Source organism: Kogia breviceps, chromosome 1, assembly GCF_026419965.1.
Source record: "Kogia breviceps isolate mKogBre1 chromosome 1, mKogBre1 haplotype 1, whole genome shotgun sequence".
NCBI lineage: Eukaryota > Metazoa > Chordata > Mammalia > Artiodactyla > Physeteridae > Kogia > Kogia breviceps.
Window position 1 is genome coordinate 32,186,022 of NC_081310.1, and position 13,156 is coordinate 32,199,177.

At 36.3% G+C, this 13,156-nt stretch overlaps 1 protein-coding gene across 18 annotated transcripts in view; it reads left to right on the forward strand.

The window, feature by feature from the left end:
• Positions 1–13,156, forward strand: part of DCAF6 (DDB1 and CUL4 associated factor 6) — a 168,918-nt gene that overhangs the window by 46,886 nt on the left and 108,876 nt on the right. For all 18 annotated transcript variants that reach the window (XM_067030148.1, XM_067030157.1, XM_059073311.2 and 15 more), the window contains one exon: positions 3,139–3,324. In XM_067030148.1, coding sequence (XP_066886249.1) covers positions 3,139–3,324 — 186 coding nt within the window. The remainder of the gene's footprint in view (positions 1–3,138; positions 3,325–13,156) is intronic.

Here is a 13,156-nt window from a genome sequence, read left to right on the forward strand (position 1 = left end):
TGTAGTTGAGAACGGATGATGTTTGAGTTAGAGATAATGGCATTAAAGGTGGTGAGAAGTAATTTGAAATGTATCTTAGACATGGATTTGCTGGTGGATTTTATATAGTGGATGAGGGAAAGAGAAATGAAGGATGATTCCTTAGTTTTTGACTTGATCAACTGTGTGGGTGGATATTGATGTTATTAAGATGGGGAATACTAGAGAAAAAGAAGAAAGTTTGGAGAGGGACATCTGAAATCAAGAGATTTGTTCAGAGGGAAAGGACTTCAGTTTTTTACTAAGTACTTTAATGGCTACTCTGATTACTTTAATAAAGAAATTTCTTTCAATTTTTGAGTGATATGTGATATGACTGAAAATTCCTTACTATCAAGACAGTTATTTATTTTTAGGGTAATTTTTAAAGTTTTTTTTTTTTTCCCCGGTACGCGGGCCTCTCACTGTTGCGGCTTCTCCCATTGCGGAGCACAGGCTCCGGACGCGCAGGCTCAGCGGCCATGGCTCACGGGCCCAGCCCCCAATCCAGCACCACGTATTTCATTTATTTGTCATATTTCCTTTGTCTCCTTTAGAACAGTTCATTCAACTTTTTGGTCTTTCATGACATTGATATGTTGTTTTATTGTTATATTGACATACCAGTCAAGTTATTTTATAGAATGTCCCTCCATTTGGATTTGTCTGATTGTTTCTTCATGAGTAGATTAACATTAAACATTTTTGCTAGGAATTCTCCAGGGGGGAAGTTGTAGTACATGATGTTAATTTTTCCCCTAATTGGTGATGTTAAGTTTGATCTTTCCATTGTGTAGGTACACTTACCCTTTGATTATAAGCTACTGGGGAGTGGTAGTGTGTTGGGACTATGTGCATATTCTCTTTCATAGCAATCTTTCACACAGTGGTTTCAGTATTCATTGATTCTTGCCTTAGTCAGTTGTTATAATATGGTTATAAATAGTGATTTTTAATTCTGTCATTACTTCTACATTTATTAATTGACATTATTCTGTGAATAAGAGCATTTCCTTTGTCTTGGCTATCTCTTTGAAAAAATTACTGTGGGATTATAGATTTTTATTTTTATTCAATAAATTATAATCTATCACTGATATTCTTGTTGATGCTTGAATTGCCCCAGTTTGTTCAGTAAGACATTTTTTGTTGTTCTTTTATTTATTTATTAAAAAAATTTTATTGGAGTATAGTTGCTTTACAGTGTTGTGTTAGTTTTGTTCAGTAAGACATTTAAAGTGAACTAAAGCAACTTTGTTTTGACATACTCCCTTATTTTGAGCACATTTTTTAAAAAAAAGTACACCGGATATTCCCATTGCATTAAATTCCCATTGTATATAATAAATTCCCATTGTATATAATACATTGTGGGGATGTACCATAATTTATTCAGCCAGCCTCCTGTGTTTTGCTATTATAAATAACTCAGTAAGTAACTTGGTACTTTTTTTTTGGTATTATTGAAGGTGTATCTGCAGCATAAATTCTTAGAAATAGACTTGTCTGATCAAAGGGTTAACGCATATGTGGTTTTGTGAGGTGCTGCTAAAAGTCCCACCAGAATTGTTTAAAGAGCCTGGTGTCCCCCCCCCCCCCCATGCTCACTTATACAGTATGTTGTCAAGCTTTTGAATTTTTGCCAATCTGAAAAGTGGGAATTAGTAATCTCAATGTAGTTTCAATTTGCATTTCCTTTATGAATAAACTTAGATGCTTTTTCACATTTTTAAGGGCCATTTGTATATCTTTGGACTATCTGTTCAGATCTTTTGCCCATTTTTAAAAAAATCAGGTTTTGTTGGTTTTTTTTCCCCCTCTCAATTTTTAAACACTGTTAGGGGATTTGGTCTTTTACCTGCAGTGTATGTTACAAATAATAAAATGTTTATTTTAAACTGTATTTCTGTCACAGGAATTCTGGTCTTTTAAATTATTAAGGAGTTAGATGTAGGAAGTTCTGCTCTATCCTCATCTGTACCATTTCATTACTTTATGATTCATTTAAATTCAGTTTACTTTTATTTCTTCATCCTGAAAGGGAATAACTTAATCATCTAGTAAACAGTTTCATAAGTCAATCAAGATAGTCTTTTTATATTTACTGAGGGTTTATGAATGAGTCAGATACACCAAGTAGGTGAAAATATGTATATTTAATTTTCAAGGCACTATTGTTGAACCCAAGTTTGTGTGCCTGATGCAAAATGAGGCCAAACAAACCTAAATGTCAGAGTTTGGAGCAGAGAAAGGTGTATTGCAAGGGCCATGCAAGGAGAACAGGTGATCCTGCTTAAAAGCCACAAACTCCCCATGGGTTTCAGGGAAGAAATTTTTATAGGCAGAAATCGGGGGGAGGGCTGCTGGGTGTGTAACCCTCCTCTGGTTGGCTGGTGGTGAGGTAACAGGGTGGTGTTCTAGGAATCTCCAGTCAGTCTGGGGTCCACATGCTTGTGCCCAGCCTGAAGTTACCATCCTCTACCTGGGTGGGAGGGGCTTAGTTCCTATAGAAGAACTCAAAGATATGTATCAAATTGTTATGCACAATCCCTTCTCCTTCCTGCAGAGAACCAGGACCAGTTCCCTTTTCTGTTTCTGCATTTTCTCAGTCTCCTAATTAGTAACTGTTTAATCTGCCCTTTGGAACTCAGGAAAGGCCTAGGAGGCTTTTAAGCCTTCTTCCTACAAACAAGAAACAGGGGACATTGAAAGGCTTTTATGCCTGGGACGGCCCCACAGGGTCCTGCTTGGTTTCAGTCCCCCGTTTTCTTTGATTCTCCTTAGTCATGAGAGGAACAGGTGTTGGAGACAGGGAATAAAATTTGGATAGACAGGTTAATCATAAACTCTTCAGAGGAACTCAGTTTTAGGGGGACTCAGTTTCAGCACTATTCCTGTGGATACTTAATCTTCATTACATCTCAGAGGGAAATAAAGAAAATATGTGAGATTCTGTTTTCTTTTTTTCCTAATTATAATAATTTGGAATCAAATGATATTTTTTCATTTGAGATGAGAATGTTAATGAGAATTTATTCCTGGCTGTGATTATATTGAATTTGAATGTTTCTTTTTAGGAACTAATAAATTACTAAGAACTACTTCCTCTCTGTGTTTTAGGTTTTGACAACAATTCGTTCAGGGCATCGAGCAAATATATTTAGTGCAAAGTTCTTACCATGCACAAATGATAAGCAGATTGTATCCTGCTCTGGAGATGGAGTAATATTTTATACCAATGTTGAGCAAGATGCAGAAACCAACAGACAATGCCAATTTACGTGCCATTATGGAACTACCTATGAGGTACAGTATTACTGTGATTTATCTATATGACATGTGTGTGTTTGTTTTGTATAAGTGTGTATGTTTGTGTAGATAGATATGTGTATGTGCATATGTGTAGATTTGTGTGTATATACACATTCATGCATAAATAGGTAAAGATATTATTGACAATATCTAGATTTCAGTATTTGAGAAAATGTATCTTGATAGGCTTGTGAATAAAGTTAAAGAATAAGATGTGAGTAATAGTAATGGGGTTTGTAATTCCTTGAGCAACTATACTCTAAGCAAACAGGTATCAGCCTTTATAGATGCTTCTTTATTATGCTATAGGGCTCTCTATACTAGGCTTTAACTTCGTAACCACTTTCTCATTGTTTTGTATAAAGTCACTACCGGCACGCTTATCAAATGTTCAGGTCAGAAGGGTCACTAGTACAGTAGACAAAAGAATCTGATTCCTAAAGGATATTAATAAACTCAAGCCTTAAACTGAATTAAATGAGGTGAAATGAATCTGAGACTCAATTATACTGCTTTGGTTCAGAAAAATTGCTTACTCTTCAGAATGGTCTTTTATAATTTTGTCATTTCATTTCTTTGTATCAGAGGATTCATTGTTTTCCCATATTGTTTTAACCTGGTATATCTTTTTCCATTACTTGAATTTCAGTTCTTCTGTACCCTTATTTTATGATGTGTACTTTTATTTTTTATTTTATTTATATATATATTTTGCAGTACGCGGGCCTCTCACTGTTGTGGCCTCTCCCGTTGCGGAGCACAGGCTCCGGACACGCTGGCTCAGCAGCCATGGCTCACGGGCCCAGCCGTTCCACGGCATGTGGGATCCTCCCGGACCAGGGCACGAACCCGCGCCGCCTTCATCGGCAGGTGGACTCCCAACCACTGTGCCACCAGGGAAGCCCCGATGTGTACTTTTAAAAATAGTATTCTATAGCTGGATTTTTTTTCTTATCCATTTCTTACAAATTTGGCTTTTAACTGGAGATTTCAGTCAATTTGTTTATTGTGAGTGCTGATATATTTGGATCTATTTATATATCTTATTATAAGTTTTCTGTTTGAAAAAATTTTCCCCTATTAATTTCCCCCTCCTCTTTTTGCCTTCATTTTGAATTGCTTGTAGGTTTTGCATTTGGCCCATTTTGTTTCCACTATTTGCAAGGAAGATAGACATTCATGTTTTACAAGAGTAATTAACAAAGTATAAAGTCAATAAATAACTTTGCCCTTCTCCTGAATGTGCACCTTAGCACATTATAATCTCTCCATCCCTTGTCTAATTTTATATAGATATGTTTTATATTGTTCAGAATATAGTTATATTCTGTTTTTCCCCTCATGAATTAAAATATTATCATTGTTTTATTAGTTAGTGTTTGTTTAGATTTACCGACATATTTACCAATACCTTTGGCTCTTCTGTTACAGATTTTCTATGTGGGGTCATTTTGTACCTGGTAAAGTACAGTCTTTACCAGTTCATTTAGGTGAGAGTTTGTTGATCTAAAACAATTTTAGTTTCCTATTTTCCTTTTCTTTCTTTCATTCACTTCTTCCCTTTTCATCCTTTTCCAGAAAATATCTTTTTTATTTCAGTTCTTCAAAGGTAGTTTTACTAGATACACACTTCTGGTTTGACAGTTATTTTGTTTCAGGTGATATTCCACTGTATTCTGCCCTTACTTTTGAAATTGAGAAGTCAGTCTTATTGTGGTTCCTGTGTAGTTAACTTATCTCTCTTCCTTGACTGCAGGTAATTCTGTTTTTCTTCACTGTTTTTATTTCATCTTAATTAATGTCACAACAGTGTATCAGGGTATGGATTTGCTTTTTATTTTTCATACTTGGAATTTATTTATGTTCTTGATCTTAGGAACTGGAATCTTGAAAAATGAGGGAAATTTGTAGTTAGTAAGTCTTTGGTTATTCTCTACCATTCTCTGTACTTATTTTTTTGTCCTTTACCTTTTATTATTATTATTTTTATTTTAAAATTAATTGATTGATTATTTTTTTCACACACACACTGTATTTTATTTTTACAAGAGATAAATAAACTGACACCAAGCATTGTAAGTAGATGACCACAACAAAAGCAACAATGATTGCAATTACCAAACACGAAACACACTCATACTATGTCATAATATTGATATTTGGGCTAGTAGTACTCCACTGTAACAGCTCCTTTACTTTGCAGTGAAAATTGATTTGTATATTTTTTGCCTCTGAGTCCTTGTGGGATGTTTTATTTTTTATTCAAACAGAAAGTCACAAAAATTATAATCATCCTCATTAGTTCACTCAGTCCCATGTAATTAATTTTTTAAATCTTGATGTTTTGTTAGCACTTTTATGAATTCATCAGTTTTCCATTAGAGTTCTGAAAAAGCTTATTCATTCAGTTCAGCAGTAGAGTCAGTTACCAGAAGCCTGTACTTGTCAGAGTCTTTTCCATGAATTCCTTGAAGATGAAACCCTTTTATAGGAACATTTTTGCAAAAGCGTCAGAGTACACCAGAACTGTCTGTAAATGACAAAAGACAAATGACCATGGTTAAAGATTTGATGAAAGTTCATAATAATGCAATTGACAAGGAAATTTAGTTATTTCTGAGATATGCATTTTAAAGTAATAACTAGAATTATGACTTATAACATTATACCAGAACATATAAGATTTTTAGAAATTTCAAGTAATGTCTGAAACATTTATATTAACATATTTCCACACAAATAACCCAAAGGAGGTTTAGTATTAGTTGTTTTTTGTTTGTTTGTTTGTTAATACTGCAGGTTCTTATTAGTCATCAATTTTATATACATCAGGGTATACATGTCAATCCCAATTGCCCAATTCAGCTCATCACCATCCCCACCCCACTGTGGTTTTCCCCCCTTGGTGTCCATACGTTTGTTCTCTACATCTGTGTCTCAACTTCTGCCATGCAAACCGGGTCATCTGTACCATTTTTCTAGGTTCTACATACATGTGTTAATATATGATATTTGTTTTTTTCTTTCTGACTTACTTCAGTCTGTATGACAGTCTCTAGGTCCATCCACGTCTCAATAAATGACTCAATTTCATTCCTTTTTATGGCTGAGTAATATTCCATTGTATATATGTACCACATCTTCTTTATCCATTCGTCTGTCAATGGGCATTTAGGTTGCTTCCATGACCTGACTATTGTAAATAGTGCTGCAATGAACATTGGGGTGCATGTGTCTTTTTGAATTATGGTTTTCTCTGGGTATATGCCCAGTAGTGGGATTGCTGGATCATATGGTAATTCTATTTTTAGTGTTTTAAGGAACCTCCATACTGACTGTATCAATTTACATTCCCGCCAGCAGTGCAAGAGGGTTGCCTTTTCTCCACACCTTCTCCAGCATTTGTTGTCTGTAGATTTTCTGATGATGCCCATTCTCACTGGTATGAGGTGATACCTCATTGTAGTTTTGATTTACGTTTCTCTAATAATTAGTGATGTTGAGCAGCTTTCCATGTGCTTCTTGGCCATCTGTATGTCTTCTTTGGAGAAATGTCTATTTAGGTCTTCTGCCCACTTTTTGATTGGGTTGTTTGTCTTTTTAAATGTTGAGCTGCATGAGCTGTTTATATATTTTGGAGGTTAATCCTTTGTCTGCTGATTTGTTTGCAAATATTTTCTCCCATTCTGAGGGTTGTCTTTTTGTGTTGTTTATGGTTTCCTTTGCTGTGCAAAAACTTTGAAGTTTCATTAGGTCCCATTTGTTTATTTTTGGTTTTATTTCCATTACTCTAGGAGGTGGATCAAAAAAGATCTTTCTGTGATTTATGTCAAAAACTGTTCTTCCTATGTTTTCCTCTAAGTTTTATAGTGTCCAGTCTTACATTTAGGTCTCGAATCCATTTTGAGTTTATCGTTGTGTATGGTGTTAGGGAGTGTTCTAATTTCCTTCTTTTACATGTAGCTGTCCAGTTTTCCCAGCACCACTTATTGAAGAGACTGTCTTTTCTCCATTGTATATCCTTGCCTCCTTTGTCATAGATTAGTTGACCATACGGGCATGGGTTTATCTCTGGGATTTCTATCTTGTTCCATTGATCTGTGTTTCTGTTTTTTGTGCCAGTACCATGTTGTCTTGATGATTGTAGCTTAGTAGTATAGTCTGAAGTCAGGGAGTTGATTCAGGGAGTTTTTTTCCCCTTAAGACTGCTTTGGCTATTCAGGGTCTTTTGTGTCTCCATACAAATTTTAAGATGATTTGTTCTAGTTCCGTAAAAAATGCCATTGGTAATTTGATAGGGATTGCATTGAATCTGTATATTGGTTTGGGTAGTATACTCATTTTCACAATATTGATTCTTCCAATCCAAGAACATGGTATGTCTCTCCATCTGTTGGCATCATCTTTAATTCATCAGTGGCTTATATTTTTCAGCATACAGATCTTTTGTCTCCCTAGGTAGGTTTATTCCTAGGTATTTTATTCTTTTTGTTGCAATGGTAAATGGGAGTGTTTCCTTAATTTCTCTTTCAGATTTTTCATCATTAGTGTATAGGAATGCAAGAGATTTCTGTGCACTAATTTTGTATCCTGCAACTTTGCCAAATTCATTGGTTAGCTCTAGTAGTTGGCATTTTAGGATTCTCTATGTATAGTATCATGTCATCTGCAAACAGTGACAGTTTGACTTCTTCTTTTCCAATTTGTATTTACTTTATTTCTTTTTCTTCTCTGATTGCCATGGCTAGGACTTCCAAAACTGTTGAATAATGGTGGTGAAAGTTGACATCCTTGTCTCAGTCCCTATCTTAGAGGAAATGCTTTCAGTTTTTCACCATTGAGAATGATGTTTGCTATGGGTTTGTCGTATATGGCCTTTATTATGTTGAGGTAGGTTCCCTCTATGTCCACTTTCTGGAGAGTTTTTTATCATAAATGGGTGTTGAATTTTGTCAAAAGCTTTTTCTGTATCTATTGAGATGATCATATGGTTTTTATTCTTCACTTTGTTAATATGGTGTATCACATTGATTGATGTGTGTATATTGAAGAATCCTTGCATCCCTGGGACAAATCCCACTTGATCATGGTGTATGATCCTTTTAATGTGTTGTTGGATTCTGTTTGCTAATGTTTTGTTCAGGATTTTTGCATCTATATTCATCAGTGATATTGGTGTGTAATTTTCTTTTTTGTAGTATCTTTGTCTGATTTTGGTATGAGGGTGATGGTGGCTCATAGAATGAGTTTGGGAGTGTTCCTTCCTCTGCAGTTTTTTGGAAGAGTTTGAGAAGGATGGGTGTTAGCTCTTCTCTAAATGTTTGATAGAATTCACCTGTGAAGCCCTCTGGTCCTGGACTTTTGTTTGTTGGAAGATTTTTAATCACAGTTTCAATTTCATTCCTTGTGATTGGTCTGTTCATATTTTCTGTGTCTTCCTGGTTCAGTCTTGGAAGGTTATACCTTTGTAAGAATTTGTCCATTTCTTCCAGGTTGTCCATTTTATTGGCATAGAGTTGTTGTAGTAGTCTCTTAGGATGCTTTGTATTTTTGTGGTGTCTGTTGTAAACTCCTTTTTTCATTTATAATTTTATTGCTTTGAGTCCTCTCCCTCTTTTTCTTGATGAGTCTGGCTAATGGTTTATGAATTTTGTTTATCTTCTCAGATAACCAGCTTTTAGTTTTATTGATCTTTACTATTGTTTTCTTTGTTTCTATTTCATGTATTTCTGCTCTGATCTTGATGATTTCTTTCCTTCAGCTAACTTTGGGTTTTGTTTGTTTTTCTTTCTCTAGTTCCTTTAGGTGTAAGGTTAGATTGTTTACTTGAGATTTTTCTTGTTTCTTGAGGTAGGCTTGCATAGCTATAAACTTCCCTCTTAGAACTGCTTTTGCTGCATCCCATAAGGTTTGGATCATCCTGTTTTCATTGTCACTTGTGTCTACGTATTTTTTGATTTCCTCTTTGATTTCTTCAGTGATCTCTTGGTTATTTAGTAACATATTGTTTAGCCTCCATGTGTTTGTGATTTTTACGTTTTTTCCCTGTAATTCATTTCTAATCTCATAGCGTTGTGGTCAGAAAAGATGCTTGATATGTTTTCAATTTTCTTAAATTTAGTTAGGCTTGATGTGTGACCCAAGATGTGATCTATCCTGGAGAATGTTCCGTGTGCACTTGAGAAGAAAGTGTAATCTGTTGTTTACAGATGGAATGTCCTATAAATATCAATTAAATCTGTCTGGTCTATTGTGTCATTTAAAGGTTCTTTTGCCTTATTTAGTTTCATTTTGGCTGATCTGTCCATTGGTGTGAGTGAGGTGTTAAAGTCCCCCAGTATTACTGTGTTACTGTCAATTTCCTCTTTTATAGCTGTTAGCAGTTGCCTTATGTATTGAGGTTCTCCTATGTTGGGTGTATATATATTTATAATTGTTATATCTTAATCTTGGATTGATCCCTTGATCATTATGTAGTATCCTTCCTTGTCTCTTATAACATTCTTTATTTTAAAGTCTATTTTATCTGATATGAGTATAGCTACTCCAGCTTCCTTTTGATTTCCATTGGCATGGAATATCTTTTTCCATCCCCTCACTTTCAGTCTGTATGTGTCCCTAGGTTTGAAGTGAGTCCCTTGTAGACATCATATATATGGGTCTTGTTTTTATATCCATTCAGCAAGCCTGTGTCTTTTGGTTGGAGCAGTTAATCCATTCACGTTTTAGGTAATTATCAATATGTATGTTCCTGTGACCATTTTCTTAATTGTTTTGGGTTTGTTTTTGTAAGTCCTTTTCTTGTGTTTCCCACTTAGAGAAGTTTCTTTAGCATTTGTTGTAGAGCTGGTTTGGTGGTGCTGAATTCTCTTAGCTTTTGGTTGTCTGTAAAGCTTTTGATTTCTTCATCGAATCTGAATGAGATCCTTGCCAGGTAGAGTTATCTTGGTTGTAGGTTCTTTCCTTTCATCACTTTAAGTATGTCATCCCACTCCCTTCTGGCTTGTAGAGTTTCTGCTGAGAAATCAGCTGTTAACCGTATGGGAGTTCCCTTGTATGTTATTTTTCATTTTTCCTTTGCTTTCAATAATTTTTCTTTGTCTTTAATTTTTGCCAAATTGATTACTATGTGTCTTAGTGTGTTTCTCCTTGGGTTTATCCTGTATGGGACTCTCTGTGCTTCCTGGACTTGGGTGGCTATTTCCTTTCCCATGTTAGGGAAGTTTTCGACTATAATCTCTTCAAATATTTTCTCAGGTCCTTTCTCTCTCTCTTCTCCTTCTGGGACCCCTATAATGTGAATGTTGTTGCATTTAATGTTGTCCCAGAGGTCTCTTAGGCTGTCTTCATTTCTTTTCATTCTTTTTTCTTTATTCTGTTCTGCAGAAGTGAATTCCACCTTTCTGTCTTCCAGGTTACTTATCTGTTCTTCTGCCTCAGTTATTCTGCTATTGATTACTTCTAGTGTAGTTTTCATTTCAGTTATTGTATTGTTTATCTGTTTGTTTATTCTTTTATTCTTCTAGGTCTTTGTTAAACATTTCTTGCATATTCTCGTTCTTTGCCTCCATTCTTTTTCCTAGGTCCTGGATTGTCTTCACTATCATTATTCTGAATTGTTTTTCTGGAAGTTTGCCTATCTCCACTTCATTTAGTTGTTTTTTTCTGGGGTTTTATCTTGTTCTTTCATCTGGTACATAGTCCTCTGCCTTTTCATCTTGTCTGTCTTTCTGTTAATGTGGTTTTTGTTCCACAGGCTGCAGGATTATAGTTCTTCTTGCTTCTGCTGTCTGCCTTCTGATGGATGAGGCTATCTAAGAGCCTTGTGTAAGTTTCCTGATGGGAGGGACTGATGGTGGGTAGAGGTGACTGTTGCTCTGGTGGGCAGAACTCAGTAAAACTTTAATCCACTTGACTGCTGATGGGTGGGGCTGGGTTCCCTCCCTGTTGGTTGTTTGGCCTGAGGCAACCCAACACTGGAGCCTACCTGGGCTGTTTGGTGGGGCTAATGACAGACTCTGGGAGGGCTCATGCCAAGGAGTACTTCGAAGAACTTCTGCTGCTAGACAAGTGTCCTTGTCCCCACGGTAGTGACAGCCACCCACCGCCTATGCAGGAGACCTTCCAACACTAGCAGGTTGGTCTGGTTCAGTCTCCTATGGGATCACTGCTCCTTCCCCTGTGTGCCGATGCGCATACTACTTTGTGTGTGCCTTCCAGGTTTGGGGTCTTTGTTTCCCCTAGTCCTGTCAAAGCCCTGCAATCAATTCCCACTATGCTTCAAAATCTGATTCTCTACGAGTTCCTCCTCCCGTTGCTGGACCCCCAGGTTGGGAAGTCTGACGTCGGGCTCAGAACCTTCACTTCAGTGGGTGAACTTCTGTGGTATAAGTGTTCTCCAGTCTGTGAGTCACCCACCCACCAGTTATGGAATTTGATTATACTCTGATTGCACCCCTCCTACTGTCTCATTGTGGCTTCTCTTTTGTCTTTGGATGTGGGGTATCTTTTTTGGTGAGTTCCAGTGTCTTCCTGTTGATGGTTGTCCAGCAGCTAGCTGTGATTCTGGTGTTCTCACAAGAGGGAGTGAGAGCACACGTCCTTCTACTCCACCATCTTGGTTCCTCCACTGGAAGTTGTACTTCCTTTACCTTTTAATTCAGCTAGATTGAGTTTCTTTCCCTTACCTTAGTGTTGTCTGAGGAACTATATCTGAAAGCCCATTTCTTAGGAAGGAAATATTTTAATATTTGTTTTGTGCCAAGTATCTGAGGCAGGTCTCGTAGCCTCCTCTCTGTATTTTTTTTTCCTGGAATTCTGATGAGATACTGTTAAGACCTTCTTATTCTATCTACCATTAAACTTGTTTTTTTCCATTGATGTATAAAACGTGTAGTTAAAGTACATAAACACTTAAGCATATAGCTCAGTAAATTATCACAAAGTGAATCTGTACATGTAACAACCCCAAAGATCAAGAAATATAAGGCATTGGGACTTCCCTGCTGGCACAGTGGATAAGACTCTGCACTCCCAATGCAGGGGGCCTGGGTTCAGTCCCTGGTCAGAGAACTAGATCTCGCATGCTGCAACTAAGAGTTAACATGCCACAACTAAGGACCGCACATGTCACAACTAAAGAGGCTACCTGCTGCAAGTAAGGAGCCCTGGAACCGCAACCAAGTAGCCCACCACTGCAACTAAGACCCGGTGCAACCAATAAATAAATAAATAAATAAATAAATAAATATTTTTAAAAAGAAAGAGAAATATAAGGCATGGAGTTTCCCAGAAGCCCCTTTATCCTGACTTCCAACACCTCATTTTTCTAACCACCTTAGTTTTTCTGGTTTTGAACATTATATAAATGAAGTCATATTAAATGATCTGTTTGTTTTTGAATTTGATGTCCTTTGATGAACAAAATCTTATCTTAAATTTGTGAAATTCACCCATATTGGGTACAAGTATAATGTGTTCATTTTCATTGCTTTTTAGTATTCCATCGTGTGAATAAACCACAGCTGATTGATCTGTTCTGCTGTTGATGAAAGTTTTAAATTTGATTTCCAGTTTGGAGAACATTCTTTTACATGACTTTCAGTATATTTATGTTTAGAAGTAAAGTTGTTCGGTCACAGGATACGTATTTGTTTATTTTAGAGATAGTACCAAATAGTTTTCCAGAGTGTAACAGCTTTCGTTCCCACCAATGGCATATAAGAATTCCTATTGCTCCTCATCTTTGCCAACAATTGGTATTGGTAATCTCTAATTTTGACAGGTTCTTGTGTTTTAAAATGCCTTTTTCTGTTGATACTTTTGA